The 20,289-nt window shown below is 40.3% G+C and overlaps 2 protein-coding genes and 1 long non-coding RNA gene across 3 annotated transcripts; all 3 read left to right on the plus strand.

Moving 5' to 3' along the window:
- Positions 1-1,056: 1,056 nt before the first annotated feature.
- LOC102710952 (probable plastidic glucose transporter 2) lies at positions 1,057-8,213 on the plus strand. The gene is made up of 15 exons (XM_040520730.1): positions 1,057-1,339; positions 1,591-1,677; positions 1,755-1,854; positions 1,960-2,027; positions 2,135-2,267; positions 3,633-3,732; positions 3,823-3,935; positions 4,027-4,120; positions 4,822-4,975; positions 5,082-5,225; positions 5,316-5,389; positions 5,456-5,544; positions 6,326-6,440; positions 7,170-7,354; positions 7,823-8,213. Exons 2-14 carry the CDS (start codon positions 1,596-1,598, stop codon positions 7,350-7,352), a joined length of 1,449 nt encoding a protein of 482 aa, XP_040376664.1. The 5' UTR covers positions 1,057-1,339; positions 1,591-1,595; the 3' UTR covers positions 7,353-7,354; positions 7,823-8,213.
- Positions 8,214-9,139: 926 nt separating this feature from the next.
- Positions 9,140-9,907, plus strand: LOC107303695. The gene is made up of 3 exons (XR_001549668.2): positions 9,140-9,277; positions 9,419-9,522; positions 9,697-9,907. It is a non-coding gene; the product is annotated as an uncharacterized LOC107303695 (long non-coding RNA).
- Positions 9,908-16,402: 6,495 nt separating this feature from the next.
- Positions 16,403-20,011, plus strand: LOC102722461 (cytochrome c-type biogenesis CcmH-like mitochondrial protein). Its single transcript, XM_006647093.3, has 4 exons — positions 16,403-16,609; positions 18,661-18,825; positions 18,991-19,122; positions 19,735-20,011. Exons 2-4 carry the CDS (start codon positions 18,685-18,687, stop codon positions 19,918-19,920), a joined length of 459 nt encoding a protein of 152 aa, XP_006647156.1. The 5' UTR covers positions 16,403-16,609; positions 18,661-18,684; the 3' UTR covers positions 19,921-20,011.
- The last annotated feature ends 278 nt before the right edge of the window (positions 20,012-20,289 follow it).

Below are 20,289 nucleotides of genomic sequence, written 5' to 3' on the forward strand. Positions count from 1 at the left end.
TTTTTAAATTTATCGCGGGAGAGTGTGATAGATGGGAATAATAGAGAGGTCATAGTCCTAGGATCGTCCCCTCCCTCTTATCTAGTATGTTTGGTTCAAACTTTTAACATACGTCATTTCTTATATCTCAGTCGACTCGTTTAGCTTACTAGTCACCGACTAATACTAATTGACTAACTCGAATTTGACCAGCTTTTTTGACCAATGGTCAAACGAACTAATCACTGTTTAGCTCTTGATTGAGTCGATTTGACAGCAACTACTGAGTAGTCACCAACTAGTCATCTTAGTCGACCGACTAAGCAAACACTAGTTGGAGGTCACATAATCATATAGTTGAGTAGTATTTGTCACAAAGAGGAGAAGGTGAGGGGGGATGAAATTATAGTTGCCCTAAACATGTAGAAAGCATTAGCTTGATGATAGTTAGATGAATGATGATCGTAGATGTGCTTTGCTCGATAGCATGATGAAGGACAAATGCAAAACTCATAATTAAAGTGGAATTGAAGAATACAATGTTAATATAGAGACAATTATACACCAACTTAATTATATTATTATCTACTCACGTAATCTAGAGATATCATGGGGATAATAAAAATGAAGAATTCTAGAAATGGTTTGCGTATTAGCATAACTCAAGTGTATATTGGGGTTAGAGTTGACGTAAGCGGCATAGATGCATCTCAATTTCGTTTGCATCTTGAACATATGCATCACGACACATGGATCAAAACTAAATGGCTGCGTCGTTGACAATATCGTTAAAAAAATATACCCACAATAGTTTTAGATGGATAGATATTAATTATAAGATGGATTTCTTCACTAAAAGCGAAGACCAATAATTTTTAAAGGTCGCTAGACGATACTAATTCACACCAGATAAAGTACCGTCGGGCCAAATAAACCCTCTCTCTCGCTACTATCTTCACTAGTGAACCGACATGTCTCATAAATGGAAAACCCCATCGCCCCAAGGGCTATTTCGCAAAACTTTCCCTCTCTTAAATGAAGTGTACCAAAGACAACCAAGAGAGAGAGATACTAGTAGCAGCAGCAAAGGTGGCATCCGTTCGCAATCGCACCACCACCACCACCACCACCACCACCACCACAGCCTCACCTCCGCCATCTCCGCGCCTTCCTCTCCTCCTCCGTGCTACGCCACCAAACCCCACCCCACTCCCCCTCGAGATCTCCTCCCTCCTCCTCCTCCTCCTCCTCCTCCTCCTCGACCGCCACATATCCCCCCATCTGGCCGCCATCTCCCTTTCGCTCGCCCCAGATCCACGCCGCCGCCCGCTCTAATGCCCGCGCACGCGGTGGTGCTCAGGTAAACTCAGGCCGCCGCCTACCTCCTCCGTCTTCCTCCTCGACTTTCTTTTTCCTCTCTCATGTGCTAGCCACGCCACGCCACCAACACTACTAATACCCCCGCCTCGGCTCGCCGAGATCATACCACCAGATCCCCCCCCCCCCCCCCGTCCTTTCCCTTTTTTTTGTTTTGTTTCCAATCCCTAGGCTAGACTGACGACCTCCTCCTGCTTCTGCTCCTGTTGCTTGCCGTGCGTCGTCTCCGATCAGCGCCGATGCGGTGGAAGCTTAACTCGTCGGCGTACAAGCGCGTGCCGTCCAGAGAGGCCGCCATGGATCCCGACCTCGAGACGCCAGGTCCGTACCACCCTGATGACGCCGTTTTGTTTTTTCTTTGGGATGTGTGTTGAGATTTTGGGGGCTTTCCTGTGCAGTGAAAATGGCGGACGGCGGCGCGGGGCCGTCGTGGCGCATGTCGCTGCCGCACGTGTGCGTCGCCACGCTCACGTCCTTCCTCTTCGGCTACCACTCCGGGTGCGTGCCGCCCATTCCTTACCCCCTCTCGTTTGTTCCTCCGGTTGCGGTGGTTGTTCGGTTCCCCACTCATGTTGTGGAGCGCGTGTGTGATGCTTGGTGCAGGGTCGTGAACGAGCCGCTAGAGAGCATCTCCACTGACCTCGGCTTCGCTGGAAACACTCTCGCCGAAGGTAACCAGCCGCTGCAGAGATCTGGGACCAGGTTTCGGCACAGATTCTGCTCGAATTTGATGATTGATTTTTTTTACATGGGAGCGAATTGGTGGTCTTTGTTTCAGGGCTTGTGGTGAGCATCTGCTTGGGTGGAGCGTTCGTTGGGTGCCTGTTCAGTGGCTCCATCGCTGATGGAATAGGCCGCCGTCGCGCGTTTCAGCTTAGTGCGCTGCCCATGATAATCGGTGCTGCTGTAAGGTAATTCGTGGCATCACACTTCTGTTGTTGGTCTCTTCCACTGAATCCTAGTCCATGTGCAGTTTGGTGAGCTTAGACACTATTTAATTGCCGCTTGTTAGCATTCCTTATTGTAGCTGGGGATGTTGATTGCTGTGTTAAACAAATGAGGTCAGTGGCCACTGGTAACCTGGTTTCTTGTTGCTATTGTAAACTTGTTTGAAAAGATGAGTGTTGACAAAAACAACTTACTCTTTCTTATATATCATATTGGTATGGTGGTGTGACAAGTAGCAGCTCGACGGATTCATCCTTCCAAGGGATTTTGAATCTGAGTTACTACCTCTGTTTTTTTTTAATTTGACACCGCTGACTTTTGGATCTACGTTTGATCATTCATCTTATTTCAAAAATTGACATAATTATTAATTATTTTGTTGTGATTTGTTTTGTCATCAAAGATACTTTAAGCATGCTTTATAATTTTCATATTTGCATAGCATTTTTGAATAAGATGAATGGCCAAACTTAGATTCAAAAGCCAATGATATCAAATAAAAAAACTGGAGGGAGTATTTAGAAGATGAATAACCAATGTGTGGTCCTCTTTACACAGTGACGATACTAGTATATAATGATGTATACTAGGCCATCAGGAAAATCTATATGGTTTCTCTGACTGAATGTGGAGCCAATGTCATTTATATGCGAACACAAAGGCATCAAACTTTATGATAAATTGACTTTCACTAGCCACAATAGTCTGAAGACTAATGAAAATTAATTGCACCCAATTTGCTAGAAAACCACGGCATGATAGTAAGTATTGTTTTCTTAATTGTGCTCACGATGTATTTAGATTGATTACCTAAAAAAGGAAACCTAGCATTTCACTAATTCAACATTCTTCGTAATTGATAGCTAGTGTACCTTTTGGAGAAAGCATAATAAGTTAAGGCCTGGTTTATTTATCAAATTATCGGTGTTGTAGAGTTGCTGAAAAGTTGAATAGGAACAGAAGCCATATGTACTCTGATTACTTGAGGGGCTCTTGCACTGCCACAACATCCACAAACTAAGTTCAGCAAATGATACTGTTTAAGTTGCTAAACTTTGTTGAATGCTATTAGACAAAAAGACCTAATGCGTACATCTGTGGGCATTCTTTTCTTCTGCAAGATAATAGGGTTTGTTTTGTTAATTGCACTCCTGGTGCATTAAGGCTATTATTTCAAGAAAATGCAATTTCATAAAACTTACATCTATGGGCACCTAATACTTGAGAGTTGCAGGAAGGAACCATGCCTGATCTGAACTTTGTCAATTTATATACTGTTCCTATGATTCTGTTTCATTGAACCTCCCTGAAGAAGAAACATTTTGCAGCGCTCTGACCAATAGTCTGGAGGGTATGCTTCTTGGAAGATTTTTGGTTGGAACAGGGATGGGATTAGGTCCACCAATAGCTTCACTCTATATAACAGAGGTATGTAATTGGTGTTATTCACTTATCCCTCAAATGTCTGATTGTCAATATCAACTATTGATCTTGTTCGTTATACTCCTTGGGGTCCAGGTATCTCCTCCTTCCGTGAGGGGCACATATGGGAGCTTTGTTCAGATTGCGACCTGCCTCGGACTTATAGTATCTCTTCTAATTGGCACACCTGTGAAGGATATTGATAGATGGTAGGAAGCTTTGGTCTTTAGCTATCCATATATTTGAATAGTTAGAAAATCTGAAATCCATCTCTATTAACATTATCCTTGGCATTTACAGGTGGAGAGTGTGTTTCTGGGTTGCAGCTGTCCCAGCAACTTTGCAAGCTCTTGGAATGGAGTTCTGTGCTGAGAGCCCCCAGTGGCTGTATAAGGTGTGTTTATCCTTGGGGTGGACACTGCTTTGTTTTCTATGTATGGTCTACCAACTTAAAATCACCCTTCAGGTCTCCGATTCTCTAAAAATTTGTGTTGGCAAATTGATCTTCCGTGCCTTTCCTAGTCATAAAATTAGATATTAATGTTTGAGGATCATCTTGGAGTTGCTTTGTTCGAAGTGACATATAATCTCTGAAGCTACCTGCAAGTATCACACTCACTTATTTCCACAAATCTTTGAAGGTCACTATTTAGTCTGTTGGTTACAACTTGCAATCTACCACCGTGTGAGTTTTTTGTTCCCACAATTAGTAACTTTTTGACATGGAACTTATTGCCTACTGTTACTTAAATAGTAACACTCATGATTTCTATATTCTGGAAAAGAATATAAAAGAGTAGTCCATTGACACATGTATGTTCACAAAGAACACATTAGATATTCGGATAAATATCATTGATCTTTAGGTTTCCTCAATATTGTGTATGTTTCATGATCTTACGCCATGCAGATACAGCTCCAATATGTCCAAAATGTTTTATTGGGCTTTTTTCTGAGAAAAAAAATTCTCAACTAATTTCTTATATAACTCCTATACTTCTTTTGATTCAAATTGGTATTGATGTATTTTTATTTAAGAATATCTTGCTTAGCAGATACATTGAAAATTATTGACGAGTCTTGCTTTTTATGCAGTGTGGAAGAACGAGTGAAGCAGAGATACAATTTGAAAAACTTCTAGGCCCTCTTCACGTTAAATCTGCTATGGCAGAACTATCCCGATCTGAAAGAGGCGATGATGGAGAGAATGTGAAGTATACTGAATTGTTTTATGGTCGCAACTTTAATGGTACAAGCTGTTATTTTTTCCATTCTATTGTGCTTTTGCACTAAACTATAATGTAAATTATGTTTGGCCTTGAAGTTTGTTCATTACAAGTCCCTTTTTGCTACAGTTGTTTTTATTGGCACAACGCTCTTTGCTTTACAACAGTTATCCGGCATAAACTCTGTGTTCTATTTCTCATCAACTGTGTTCAGAAGTGTGGGTGTGCCCTCTAACCTCGCCAACATATGCATGGGGATAGCAAATTTATCAGGTGAGCTGTGAGCTCATCGAAGCTTATTGTTTCCGTTGTTCTACTGTTCTGTTTTATTGCTGGACTTTGTTTTGATGTGTTTACTTCCAGGTTCAATTGTAGCTATGCTTCTAATGGACAAACTAGGAAGGAAAGTGCTTCTTTCAGGGAGCTTCCTTGGCATGGTAAGCTATCATTGTGATTGGAAGATAATGTTGAACATTACTGACTGCACATCTTTACTGCTATAGGCTTTTGCAATGGGAATTCAGGCTATTGGAGCAAATCGTCACCACCTTGGTTCTGCAAGCGTGTATCTTTCTGTTGGTGGCATGCTGTTGTAAGCTTTAGAGTTTTATGACTTTCATTACCTTGATTTTACTATCTTGCAAGATATCTGAACTTAGTTATTAACATCTAGGCTAAACTAAGTACTTGCGGCTGCTAGTGGAATACCTTAAGCTATTAGTTGAGCCACTTTATGCTAGATCTTTGTGCCAAATGTGCCGTTATAAGGCTTAATAATATGTAAAATTCTTTACTTATTGTATCTGCCAAAAGGAGTTTTTTATGGTGCTTGCTCCAAATTTGTTTAAATCATCCATTGCACTGTCCAAAGTATATCATTTCTCTTACTTTGTTAGAGGTAATAGATTATTATAGAAGGGAAGGAAACAAATTCTTCAACCTGCTATAGAAACAAATTTTGCCTATAAATTCTTCAAGAACTTGTTCAGGCAACCTTTAATTTGCATATGGTAGAATAGTTTCTGTCCATATGTCCATCTGACAGGTAGATGGCACTGGGGCTACTGGTTGCATGTATGATATTGTACTGCTTACTGCAGTTGTTTTATCTCTGTTCCCCTGGTTTCAACCCTCAGTGCTGTTTTGTGACCTTAGAATTTCTCTATAAGCCTCACTTACGTTGACATATTTCCCACAAGGGTTTTCATCTGGTTTATACTGTAGCTAGTTAAATTATGAGACAGTTTGCCTTTACGCTCTGCTCTTAAGCAGAACTATTTAACTGTTCCTGACAGTCGTACTCTACTGGCTCCTTAAGTACAAATGTTATGGTAAGTTTGCCAGTTTCTTATAGTTGAATGCTTCTTTGGCAGGTTTGTCTTGACATTTTCTTTAGGAGCAGGTCCAGTGCCAGGGCTTCTTTTGCCTGAGATTTTTCCGAACAAAATACGGGCCAAGGCTATGGCTCTCTGCATGTCTGTGCATTGGGTAGGATTTCTGTTTCATGTCTGTGCATTGGGTAGGATTTCTGTTTCCACCATGGAGATGTTAGATCAAACATCAAAGTTCAATATTGAACTCTCTTTGCTGACTTACTTTTTTTCTGGTTTAGTGTGTTAATATTTGTTAAATGGAGTACACATGCTTACCGTTCCATAGGATAATGAAAAATAGGTTACTTACTGCTTGTCTGTAACCATAACAGTCACATTGCTCAATGATACAAAGGAATTTATTGCTAAATACCTACTGAAAAATTCGAGCTGTTGTTTAGCTTAGGCTGAGGTAGAACATATATATTAGATTGATTCAAAATATTCAAACTGGTACCTCAAGAGCAGTTCCACAATGTTTTCAACCATGCTTATGGTAACAAAGATAAATTTGACTATGTTAGCTGAAACTTTCTATGTAACAATCTTTTCCCCCCAATTCATCATAGGGACAATAAAGGGAAAAAGCTGTATTCTGTCTATCTATGCTGGTAGTAGGTGGGGAAATATGACTAAATGAATAATGGAGCTGGACTGTTAAATTATATAATTGAAAACATAGACATTTTGGCATGGCTGATTTGAGTATATAAAGGTTAAATGTTCAGTGTAGGATTGCAATGATAATTTGGTAGGGTGCACGACATGCTTCATTGTAGTTCTTGCTCTAAATTAGAGTCATATATATGTCTTGACATGCTGTGCTTGACTGTGAATGCTTCAGGTGGTAAATTTTTTTGTTAGTTTGCTGTTCTTGCGGCTTCTGGAGCAACTTGGTCCACAAGTACTGTATACAATGTTTGCGTCAGCTTGTGTGGTAGCAGCAATATTTGTGCGGCGTCATGTGGTTGAAACAAAGGGAAAGACTTTGCAAGAGATAGAAGTTTCGCTTCTACAACCACAATAGAGGTGATAACTCCTGTATTTGACAAAATGCAATTTAGTTCTATGAATCTGTCTTGTCTTTAAGGTGGCAGTTTTTTATTTAAAGGTGGTGTGCGATGCATATTTGCAACACACAAGATGAACTGAATTAGAGGGATCTTTAGTTAATACTCTCTATTTTTTATTTAATGTCGTTGACTTTTGGATATACGTTTGACTATTCGTCCTATTAAAAAATATGTAATTATTATTTATTTTGTTATGATTTGATTTGTTTCTAAAGAAACTTTAAGAATGACTTGTATTTTTGAGTATTTGTACAACATTTCTTAAATAAGACGAATAGGTCAAATGAATCTAAAAGTCAATGACGGCAAATAAAAAAAATTAGAGAGGGTATTTCATATGGCCATGTGGACCACACGCTTGGTTTTGAGACTCGACGATTTACCATACGATATTCATGATTCACATGCAACTCCTCCATTGCAGGTTTTTATGAGTTTGAGGTATCGAGTACGACGTACATGATTATCTGCCTGCTGGGCAAGTATGTGGCAAAAAAACTGATCACTGCATCAGGCCAACATTTCGCGGACCGGCAACGCCCTACATGATCCAGGGAAGTTCCCAGACATGCACCTGTGACCAGTAAGGGCAATCTATCTCGTGCATAAACCATGTAGTGAGTTCGCACCTGCATAGATCGTCGTCCTCAAGATATATCCGCCCTGTGTTTTATCGTTTGTCATTTGTACACTTGTGTGTTGGTAAAGGAGAAAGACCGAATTGTAGTTATAGTTTGAACAGTGGATACATCGTTTACATGTAGGTGCCCGTGTTTTGAAATAACATCACTTGGCTCTGCTCGGTTACATGAAAATAAAGTGCGTCCTGCGTGAGCTAATTTATTCTGCATATGTATGTTGTGTTCTTCCGTAGCTTATTCTTTTAGCTTTTTCCGTGAACTTTGCGCACATGTTTTCTAAACGACGGCCTTTTTTTTTTGGCAAATTCTTTCTATATAAGAACTCATCTTATCTTTTTAAAGTACATTTTGAAAGTTAATTTTTTAATGCTATCAACAATAAGATCTTTCTTTCCTCAAGAAAGAGAAAAAACAGTTACACAGTTCCATTGACTAGACGCGGCAGGTCGGTTCCAAAATCGATAGTTGGCATTCTCTTAAAGTAGAGTTTCGTCCGTCTATTCGTCCCCCTCCGAAATAAAACGTCGCACATCTCTTAAAAAAATATAAAAAACAGAAAATAAAAAACGCTTAGAAAAAAAAAACAGAAACCCTCTTCGCACACATCTTGAAAATCAAAAAATATAAAAAAATAGAACATAAAAAACTCAGTTTCCTCACGTTCTCTCCGCCGCTCTCACGCCGCTGCCTCACGAGCCACGACGCTTCTCGCCGCCGCCGGCGCCTGTCCGCCGCTCGCGATGCCTCTCGCCACCGGCGTTGTACGTCTCGCCACCGCCACCCCCTCACAAGTAATCTTCTTTTCAAATTTTAACTTCAATTTAGGATTTCATTTGGTGTGTTTCAACACAATTAATATTTAGGGCTTCTTCAAATCCCATAAATTTTATAGGGATTTTAGAGAAAACAGTTCAATTTCTTCATTTTTTCTTCAAAAATTCTTTCAACCGAAGAGGCCCTTAGGGTTCTTCAATTTATGGAAACCCAGAATTAGGGTTTCGATTAATTTGAGGATTTTAATACCTGAAATTAGGGTTTCGGTTAATTTGAAAATTTTAAGACCTGAACCCATACTGCTTTCTTGTGATCTTTGGCAGTAGTTTGGCTGCACTTTATGGTTGATGCAGTCAGCGACACACCTCCACAACAGCAGCTACATGTCTTATGTGCTCAAACCGCCCAACACCGCCCAACACATGTTCTTCATCAAAACATGGCAGTATGTAGTCTTATAAAAGGTGAGGGAGCACTATAATTTCTTCTCTACTACCAAAAAACACAAGTCTCATTAAGACATGTATTAATTATTCCTAATTATTAGTACTTTTTTCATTATGTTCTTCCTCTTACTCACATATTATGAAATCTTTCTCCTTCAGACTATGGTTATTGAGGTGCAGATATAGACCTGATTGCATAGGGAGTCAATGCCGCCGAGTTCACCACATTGCTTGACACCGTCTACAAGTACAAGTATCTCAAGGTTGGTGATAATATTCCTAGATTGACCGTTCTTCTTGATTCTTTTAGATGATTTCCTGAATGAAACTGGTTGGTGATCACTGTTTACTTGCCTTAGCTTTATACATTTCAATTCTTTTCATTTTTGGGGTTCTATGCATGCTGTAAAAATTGTACCCCAATGTCTGATTTTTAGTATGAACCGAAGCTTCACATAATCATACCGGCGACGACGCTAGGAGCGGGGGTGCAAAAGGGAGGATGGCGGCGGCTCGGGGAGGACGATGTCGGCGGCGGAGGAGGAGGGAGGCGGCGCTCCGGTGTCGACGGGGTTGCGTCGGCATCAGCGAGGCGAGGGTGTCGGCGAGCGGAGGGACGACGGCGAGGACCCAGGCGCACATGCACGTGGCGGCGACGACGACGACCTCGGCGACGGCCCCTGGAGAGGAAAAGGAGGGAGAGGGAAAGCGGCGACGGCTCACCGGCGACGGGGATGGCGGCGGCAAGTCGGCGAGACGGCGGGACACGGGGTGACGGCCGGCGGCGAGGGTGGCGAGGCACGGGCGGCGAGATCGACTATGGCGACGAAGGAGGAGGGCGCGGCGGCGGTTCGGGCGGACGGGGAAAGGGCGGTGGCGATGCTCGTGCAAGGGGGTTTTATAGGGGAGGAGGCACTGGCTAGGACAGGACGGCCGGTGGAGACCGAGTCGGCCTCGGCGGCGGATTCGGCGGCGGCCGTTGCGGGCGGTGGGCGGAGTCCGGTTCGGCCATGAGGTGGACTCGGGCGCGGCCGGTGCGTGGAGGGGCGGCGGACTTTGGCGGCGCGTGGGCGAGCAGGCTAGGCCGAGCGACGGCCCAGGGGGAGGAGAGGGAGGCGCGCGTGGGGCGGCGGGGAGCTGGGCCGTGCTGCAGCTGGGGCCGGCCCAGGAGGGAGGAAGGGGAGGCGCGCGGGAGGAGAGGGGGAAGCAGGCCGGCTTGGCCGGACCGGGCCGGGAGAGGGAGGAGGGGAAAAAGAAAAAGGAAAAAGAAGAAGGGAAAAAAAGAGAGGAGGAAAATTGAACTTCGGCCCAATTTGAGGAGGAAGAGAAAAAGAAAGAAAAAGAGGGAAAAAGGAAAGCCCCACTTTTGCCGAGTTTTATGTTAATTTTTGGGCAAAATTTTATACTCTGTAGTTTGAGTTTAAATCCTGTTAATCGATTTGGAACCTCGATTTAATTAAATTAATTCTTTAGAGGGATTTTTCCTGAGTTAATTAAGCCAATTATTATTTACGAATTTCTTTTACGAATTTAGGCTTGGGATAAAACTCCGGGTGTGACAGTTGGTTAAGATGCAGTTACTGTGTCTAGTTATTTTTAAGATAGCCCCCAAAACTATGGCATGATTGGCATTAGGTAATCACCAGTCCATCGCATGTCAAGTAAGTTGATTACCCCAAACGCCAACAACTATTAGGTTGCACCTTCCAATTTATATACAAAGAAAAAAAATGCAACATCAGTTATTTTTTTTTGTTATTAAGAAATATATATAGCCAACTTATATATCTACTACTTTAAAATTACCTAGTGTCCATGAGTGTGACCTCTTGTTAGTGGCTACTCCCAATACATTCAAGTTGTGCCCAATGCATCACCACTCTATCTATGTCTATTTAAATAATTAGTAGGCAACATATTTTTGTCACAACACATAATACAGTGTTTCTTAATGATAGGATATGGTGTGATGGTTAAAAATTTACCTACAAACGTATTATTAGGGCGTCGATACACTTCAGAAAGGGCATCAAATGCTTTGGGCATGGAGAAAACTGGCATGGAATGTTGTAAGGTTCAACTATTGTGTCTCGCCTAAGAATACACTCAAAACTATGGGCAATGTTATGAAACTTGGCTGCCTCTTCAAGATTTGGTTGGAACCTCACTCGGTGAATGGTGTATATGTGTCCTTGAGTGAGTAGGTTGTTAAACCTTTCAATGTTTTGTTCCCATGCAATGGCCTCTATCTTACAACCCTTAAAATTCAAATAGAGCAAAGTGATGTTTTAGTAGACATAATTTCATTAGTATTATAACATATTGTCTAACTTGTTGTGATACCCATAAGGATAAAGTGTTGTTTTTCTCGACGTGCATCAGCATGAAACTTTACATCCACTTTGACAACAATACTCCATACCCTGTATATGTCATCGAACTCTAGATCATCAAAATTTTTAAATCTATATATATATATATAACAAAAGATTAGGCAATAGGTAAATATGTCATGCTACAAGCTTAACACATTCAAATAACCTTAACTAACCTAGGTAAGACTTGCCCGGGAGCTGCATAAGTCCTCTTTCGAGAGATAGACTTGTAGACGCCATTGAGCTATGTATTTGTAGAATAGACTAAGAGGAGTTCAAGTACACAGGTAAGTAGACAAAAGACAATTTTAGTTCATATATAAAGTGCTCTTAGAACATTTATAGTACTTATTCATTTTTTGTTTGCTCATTTCGTATGGTCTACTAAAGGAATGTAATATATGTAGGTACTGTCCTAGAGGTATATAGTAAATGGAGGTCCTGTCCTTGGTGCATAAAACTCAAAACTGAAACATGGATCACATGATTTGTTTTGGATAAAAAAAAGAGCAGATGGAGCTATTGGATGTGTTGATATGAAAACTATACACTGCTACTTGGCTGCCAAGAAGTTGTTAATGCGTTAGGTTTCAGAAAAATGAATTGTCCTGAAATCTAAGCTCTAAATTCAGTACTAAGATCCTGTAGTTCCGAGAAAAAGAACAAGTTCTATATAGAAGAAACACACTTTATAAGTATTGTTTAGTTTCCACAAAATTTCTAAATAACAACTAGTTAAAACGATATAGCCATGGTGATTTTTTGAATGTGGGTACTGTCCTATAAGTAACCAATGTAGCAGATTTCAGAAAAATGAACTGTCCTGAAATCTAACAAAGTACTAAGATCATGTAGTTCTGGAAAAAAAAAACAAGTCATGTATTGTATAGAGAAGATACACACTTCAGAAGTATTGTTCAGTTTTTACAAAGTTTCTAAATAGCAGCTAGCTAAAACTATATAATTCCAGAATCTTATATGTTTATGACTTGTTCTATTTCCACATATATGACAAACAATAGTTTGTGGACTATGGAATAGTAAAATACATAAATATTAAGATGTTACAGTACACTCTACCATGTCGGTAGAGAAATGATTTTGCTTTACTCTATTTGATTTGCTAAATTAACAATCTTGCATGGATGATACTTTGGTTCACATGAAATGGACATACAATCTGAAAATTAAGCTGTAGGAGTTTGAAAACAATCCAGGGAATAATAAAATGAGAAGGCTTTAGGGAACAACTAGGTTGCCTCATAGCACACAAGTGCTAACCATAGCCAATGGAACCAGGCTAGCATGCAAACCCCAGCTAAGTGGGAGGGGGGGGGGGGGCATAAGGTGAGTAGTTTCCAGAAGAGCAACAGTGAGTTCACTTTCTTCTAGCATGTACAAATATAGTTTTGTACCTTGTAGAAGTAGCTTGACCCAAATGGAAATGTACCAGTTCCAAAATCAAAGTACTCTGCAGTCGATAGACCTGCAAAAATATACGAACAATCTTGAACAACATAATAATCAGTACTTGCAATTTTTTTAGCAGGAAAATGAACCACATAATTGTGGAGCACAATACCACCTTGGTGCTATCTAGAGGACATGTTAACTGCACCATAGTTCATTTGTTCACAAAAAAATATAAAACATATAGAGAGAATAAATGTGACGAAAGAATAACAGGCAAGCGGCACACTGTCAGTTCTAATGTGAAAACAGAAGGCTCAGAGTTAGTTTGAGACACAAAGTGCAAATGTTGGATATGTTCATATGAAAAATATGCCCTATGTCTGTCGAGTTATTTGCTATTATGGTACTCAATAGAGTGGACTTCGCTAAAACAGTATCCCCGTCATGGGCTTCGCGAAAATGGTACTCCTAAAAGAGTGGCTTCGCCAAAATGATACTTTGACTGATTTTCGCTCATTTTCTATTGTAATATCACAAAATAGACATATGAAAGGACAAATATACCCCTGGCGCCTATTTTATGATATAACATGAATTTAAAACAACTTTTACAAAAAACTTTGATTGGAAAAATATCATCTCACAACACAAGTAATAAAAATCACATATCACACAACAAATAATATATTTTGCAAAAGATGAGCCCAAATGACAAAAACAATATTTTGTGGCACTGTTATGATGCATTTTGAGGCACTGTTATGATGCAAGGTTTTGATGTTCATTATCATTTTTTGGCATTTGGGCTCAATTTTTTGCAAAAAATATTGTTTGTTGCATGAGATGTAATTTTTATTACTTGTGCCGTGAGATGATATTTTTCCAATCAAAGATTTACTGTAAAAGTTGTTTTAAATTCATGTTATGTCATAAAATAGGTGTTAGGGGTATATTTATCTTTTCATATCTCCAGTTTGTGAGCTAAAACCGGTCAAAGTACCATTTTGACGAAGCCTCCCTTTTAGGAATACCATTTTGGCAAAGCTCATGACGGGGATACTCATTATACTAATATAAATGCAAACTAAAGCTCATACTCATTACACTAATATAAATGCATTGGTATGATTATGTGAAGCTTTGGCTCATACTAAAAATCATGCCTTCACAAACAACACCTAACTACTCATTGGGGTACAATTTTTATAGCATGCATTGAACCCCAAAAACAAAAAATTGAAGTGTGTAAAGCTAAGGCCAGTAATCGAAATGTGTAAAGCTTAAGGCAAGTGAACAGTGATCATGTAATAGCCCGCCCTCCAGAACCGCACAGATCACCAACCTTGGGATCACCAACCATTTTCATTTGGGAAATCGTCTAAAAGAATCAAGAATCAAACAAGTGAACGGTCAAGCTAGGAATGTTATCACCAACCTTGGGATACTTGTACTTGCATAGGGTGTTGAGCATCGTGGTGAACTCGGCGGCATCGGCTCCCTATGCAATCAAGTCTTCATCTGCACTTGAACAACCATAGTCCGAAGGAGAAATGTTTCATAATATGTGGGTAAGAGCAAGAACACAATGAAAAAAAGTACCGACAATTAGGAAGAAGGAATACATGTCCTTACTGAGACTTGCGTGTTTTTTGGTAGTATAGAAGAAATTACAGTGCTTGCTCACCTTTTATAAGACTGCATAATGCCATGTTTTGATGAAGAAAGAACATGTGTTGGGCTGTTTGAGCACATCGGACGTGCAACTGCTGTTGTGGAGGTGTGCCACTGGCTGCCTCAAGCATTAAGTGCGGCCAAACAACTGCCAAGACCCACAAGAAAGCAGTATGGCTTCAAGTTCTTAAAATCCCCAAATTAATCAAAACCCTAATTTCAGGTATTAAAATCCTCAAATTAATCGAAACCCTAATTTTGGGTTTCCACAAATTGAAGAACCGCAAGTATCAATTGTGTTGAAACACACCAAATGAAATCTCAAATTAAAGTTAAAATTTGCAAATAAGATTACTTGCCGGGGCAGGGGCAACGGTGAGACGTGCGACGCCAACGACGAGAGACACCGCGAGTGGCTGGCGGTGACGGCTGTATGGGTGATTGTTTGGCCTTTTTATGAAAAAAATCAAACGACATATTTATAAATATGAAAAGTAATTTATAAATAAAACTTCTGTACATATATTTTTAGCGATCTAAAAGCTAAGACTGAAAAATAAACTTTGACAAAAACACCCCAAAATTAACTCCAAATTTAAAGCTAAAAAAATTCAAATTTTATCTTATAAGCATAAACATATGCGAAAAGATGAGGGTGGCTATATAAGGCAACTTGAAGAGTGTACAATGAGAAGAGGAGGCAAAGACGCATAGAAGTTTGGCTCCGTTCCACGATGTGGTTCCGACTGATCAATAGGGTTGGCAATTCCCCTGTTGGGGCTAGGGACCCGGTGGGGATCCGCCCCGACGGGGCATAATTTCCACCCACGGGGAAGCTGTCCAGGGCCCCGATAGTTCTAGGGATTGGGGCAAAGATGGAGAGTTACCCATGAGAAACCTGTTGTCTCCGAAATCTAAATTATACGTAATATATGATATACACCCCACTAGCTCACCAAAAGGCCACTTAACTAAACCCTATTTTTTTACTCACTCCCCCACCTCCTAGCCGCCTCCTCGAGTTATCCTCCGGGAACTCCTGGAGTTTTTAACAATTTGTCACTCTTCCGAAGTGACACTCTTGAGATGCTAACACTTTCGAATTCTTTTACACAGACACCACAAGAGATATATTTATTCTTTCGAAATTACCAATTTTGCTTAATTAAAGTGCCATATCAGCTTTGGAAGCAGGGATGGTGACTTAAAAGGACTCTTTTCTTCTTGATTTAACTATTGTAGCCACTGAGTATACGTCAAATATTTAAGCAATATTTAAAAAATATATATAAACATAATAAAAATATGGTCTAGCATGTCTTAAAAAAGGTTATCACGCGTAAAAATGAGCAGTTTGAACAAGTTCATCACAATATAATAATAGAAGATGACAACCCATGGAACTTTTTTGCCCACGATGTGATAACCGTTTTTTGAACATGATAGATCATGTTCTGTAAAAATATATTTGTATGTAATTTCTCAAATATTGCTTAAATATTTGAGGTATATTATATTCAGCTTCTACCACCGTAGTTAAATCCAGGGCAAAAGAGTCATTTCAGGTCACCTTCAATGTTGTCAAAGCTGACATGACACTCTAATTAAGCAAAGTTGATAAGTTATACAGAATAAATCTCCTTCTTGGGGGTGTTTCTGTGAACAAAATTGAAAGAGTGACGTCTCAAGAGTGCCAATCCGGAAGTGACAGATTGTTAAAACCCCCCACTCTTTCCAGGCGCCTCCTCCCCTCAACGCCGCCGCCTCCTCCCCCACGCCGGCGGCCGACGCCCAGGCCGCCGCAGCGCGGCCTCCTCCCCTCCACGCCGTTCGTCGGCCCCAGGACGCCTCCTCCTCCCCTCCCCGCCGGCGGTCGGCGCGCAGGACCCAGGTGACCTCCTCCTCCTCCTCTTAGCCCTCTACTCCTCTACCACGCCGGTCGGGGGACGGGGATCCGCGGGGCCGGCTCCGGGGATGGATTTTGCCCCGAAGTTCACTCCGGGGCCAGGGTCGGGGAAGAAAGTCTGGGTCAGGGTCGGGCCGTTCTTGCCCAACCCGGCCCTGACCCACTCCGTTGCCAACCCTAGTGATCACAGCCCCTGTTTAGGAAGTACGGTAGGAAGTCGGGGAAAAAAAAAAGATATGCCGTTTAGGAAGCATGCCAACAGAGAACAAGGAATCAGCTCATGCATACGGTAGGAATGAAGGAAGCCTTAAACAACTGTAGCTTGAATAGGCACATGGAAAAATAAAAAGCCCATAATGGCAGTGAACAATGCACCATGATTTCAACGAATTCCCAAACACCACCTAAGCAAAAGGAGATAGATGTACTTATGGAAGTACTAACCATCCACTGTACTGTAGTTTAAGGTTGGCCCAAAACATTTTTTGTGTATCCGACCCTTCATTTTTAAGTTCCAGCTGTAAAAATTTACCCTATTGTAGATTTAACAATAGACCCCTTATAGATATTCTATAAGGAAACGGCTGAAAATGATACATTTTTTATTTTTACGGAAATGGTTAAGAGTTTTTCATATTTATAAATTTAAATATTTAGTGCTAACTTCAATATGACATCGATGAAATTTAAAAACAAAAAAGGTTGGAAGAAATAATATTTTACATTAAATCTTGGAAACGTTAGTACAGACGGGAAGTTCGTTTATATCCCTACCCGTTAAGACAAAGTAATTTATAAAATAATCCATGGCCCACCAATTCATCTACTCTACTAACTTTCCTTTCCCTGTTCACTCTAATTTCATTCTCCAGTTACTTTTCTGTCTGTCTATTGACTAAAAATCACACTACAACGCCTCTACTAGAAATCACGCCACACCGCTTGAAGTCGACCCCATTAGCAAAAATCGGCGCCAGGTGCCTACCTCGATTCTAGTGTCTAGATCTAGTCACTACCCCTGTTGAGTTCCTTGGAATTGTTGCCCAGGTCTTCACCCTACCTGACTCCAACTGTTTCCCCACTTGGTATCTGTGGTTCCTAAATCATTGGAAGTTTATTCTAAGTACTTTAGACACTTTTGCAGCCAGTGTTCAATTCATAAGAACATTTTTAGTGTAAAAATCTATTCTTGTTCTTTTCTGTAAGACTCAGATATTGCAGTCACAATTTTTTCACTAATGACTATAACAGCGATGAATGCTTGGCCTTTCCTGTTCAATGTTTTTCACCCTCTAATGCACTTGGCAGAGCTCCTGCCCTTCCTTAGAAAGAGAAGAAATAAAGGTTTGGCTGTTTGTGAAAACTTTAGTAAGTTTAACATGGCAATGTGAATGAGTCGAAAATTTCCCATTGTTGTATATTATAGGCGCATATTCTAGGTTGGTTCCCTGTTGCTTAATGCTAACTAATGGACTGTGATGCATTGTTATGATTGTGAATAGTAAAAATATTATATTCCTATTTCCTCCACTTTCTCCACCGCTTAGCTCACCTGACACTTGAGGGACAAGCATCTTGCAAGCTTCCCACCTTGTACTCGTTTAGTTGGAATCTGATGATCATCTACTGAAAGGTCAGAAGAGAGGCACTAGATCAGGGTCATCTTAAAAGGCATGATTCTTGATACATGTAGCAGTGCTGCCAACATTAGTTGTCCATGCTCTAAACCTAACAATGCAATGGGATATAAGGTTTTGTCCCAAATTGTCTCAAGGTTTATTCAAGCTTGGAAGAGTAAATGCTCTAAGCAAAGTAGCATTGCGAAGCTTTCTTATACTTTAGACTGGATTTCTTTTGTTTTGATCTGGCACACGAGATGGTCATGCAAATACCACCAGTAGCCTGTCAAAAGAATTACTAATGACAAGTGTTGCTTGTCATTTTATCTTATAACTTTAATTCTCTTATTTTATTTGATAGCTTTCTTATTCTTTAAACCAATTACATTAGTGATAACTTGCATTTTCTTTCTTCAGGTTCTTATATAGAAGTCTTTTATCATGGCCACTGAAGAGGATGTGAAGCAGCGACAAATTATTGAAAGCCGTGCAAGAAATATTAGCCACAATGTCCGATGCACTGAGTGCGGCAGCCAGTCTATTGAAGATTCACAAGCCGATGTAGCAATTCTGCTTAGAAAGGTACCTGTTCTTTCTGTACCATATAATTCTATTTGCCTTTGGTTCTTTACCTTGTTGATTCATTTGTCAAACTTTTGATATGAATTGAGATATTATTACAATTCATCCTTATGTCAATGGAGCTTGATAGTCTATCTTTAAGAATTTCTCTATGATTTTTTGCAGCTAATTCGTGATGAAATTAAATCTGGAAAGAGTGATAAGGAGATATACAAAAAACTAGAAGATGAGTTCGGAGAAACAGTTCTATATGCCCCTAAATTTGATCTTCAAACTGCTGCCATATGGTTATCACCGGTATGCCTTCATTTATTTCCAGTATTCATTCAAGTGTGTAATTTCAGTTTTACTCCTTATTAGCTTATGTTTTATTCGTTTCCCTGTAACTTATATTTTTAAAAGTGGCATACGTGAAAGCAAGATTGTATACTTGTTTGGCATATGATCTGTTTGTTAATGAATTGCTTGTGAGTCATGATGAACCTAAGTATTTTCCTCCATGCTCTTTCCGCAAGAATTTTTTTGGCCTTAAGGAGAAACATGATAGTTGAACCTTCTGCCTGGACATGTTTATATTTGTTGAAAAATCAGATATGAAAACACAGTATTTCAATTTCAAAGAAAGTAATTCATCAGTTCAAATTCTGATAACATCCTGTTTTAGTTCAAGTTAATCTCCCTACATTGATAGCAAGATTTACTGAACACCGTTTTCTTTTTCTTGCTAATAAAATTCTCCTTTTTATTCTCTAGAACTTGATAGAATGAATCAGATGAGTCCAGTAATTGTTCTCGTCCTTGTTCTACTACGTATTGAATTTGAATTTTAATATGTTCTCTAACAACACAAACAACAATTGGCATTTTAGAGGAGGCTGTTCGGCACCTGATATAGTAAATTCTGACCAGGTGATCGTGGGTGGCGTAGCAGCTGGCATCTGGGCTTACCAAAAGCACAGGCAAAGGACCAATGTTCACATTATGGCCCTGAACCTTGTCAGGGGAGTTCCGCTGACACCAAGGGAGAAGGAGACCATGCTTGACATTCTTACACCACCACCTCCTACAAAGAAATGGTGGTGGCCAGGCAAATAATTTTCATGTGTTGAATGAAACAACTAACCAAAGTACTCTCCTATGTAATGGTGGCGTCACGCACTTCATCAAGATGGATGATTTTTACACACATTTTTTTTCGGTATGTCACACCTTTCCGCCTAGATCTCGTGTTTTGCAGATTGTATAGGCAGTTTTCTGTCAGGAAGGTAAACAACAGTGTCCTACTCAGTACTGCATTGAGCAGTGTTTCTGACTGAACTCTGTTTGATCTTTCAGCTGAAGCTCATGTCTGCTGTTAAGCTGAGAAGAAGAGAAGCATATCTTGTCTGAAAACAAATATCTTAGCACACTAGATCACAACCACTCCTGCCTAGTTTATTTCTAGTTTTACAACGCATGATAATC

Source organism: Oryza brachyantha, chromosome 2 (assembly GCF_000231095.2).
Source record: "Oryza brachyantha chromosome 2, ObraRS2, whole genome shotgun sequence".
NCBI lineage: Eukaryota > Viridiplantae > Streptophyta > Magnoliopsida > Poales > Poaceae > Oryza > Oryza brachyantha.

Excerpts from the sequence above, each read along its gene's own strand:
- LOC102710952 (XM_040520730.1), top strand. The coding sequence starts at position 1,596 with ATGCGGTGGAAGCTTAACTCGTCGGCGTACAAGCGCGTGCCGTCCAGA. Across the intron at positions 2,028-2,134 it reads TGGAAACACTCTCGCCGAAG|GGCTTGTGGTGAGCATCTGC; the intron begins GTAACCAGCCGC and ends TCTTTGTTTCAG. Across the intron at positions 4,976-5,081 it reads TTATGGTCGCAACTTTAATG|TTGTTTTTATTGGCACAACG; the intron begins GTACAAGCTGTT and ends TTTTTGCTACAG.
- LOC102722461 (XM_006647093.3), top strand. The coding sequence starts at position 18,685 with ATGGCCACTGAAGAGGATGTGAAGCAGCGACAAATTATTGAAAGCCGT. Across the intron at positions 18,826-18,990 it reads TAGCAATTCTGCTTAGAAAG|CTAATTCGTGATGAAATTAA; the intron begins GTACCTGTTCTT and ends GATTTTTTGCAG. Across the intron at positions 19,123-19,734 it reads CTGCCATATGGTTATCACCG|GTGATCGTGGGTGGCGTAGC; the intron begins GTATGCCTTCAT and ends AATTCTGACCAG.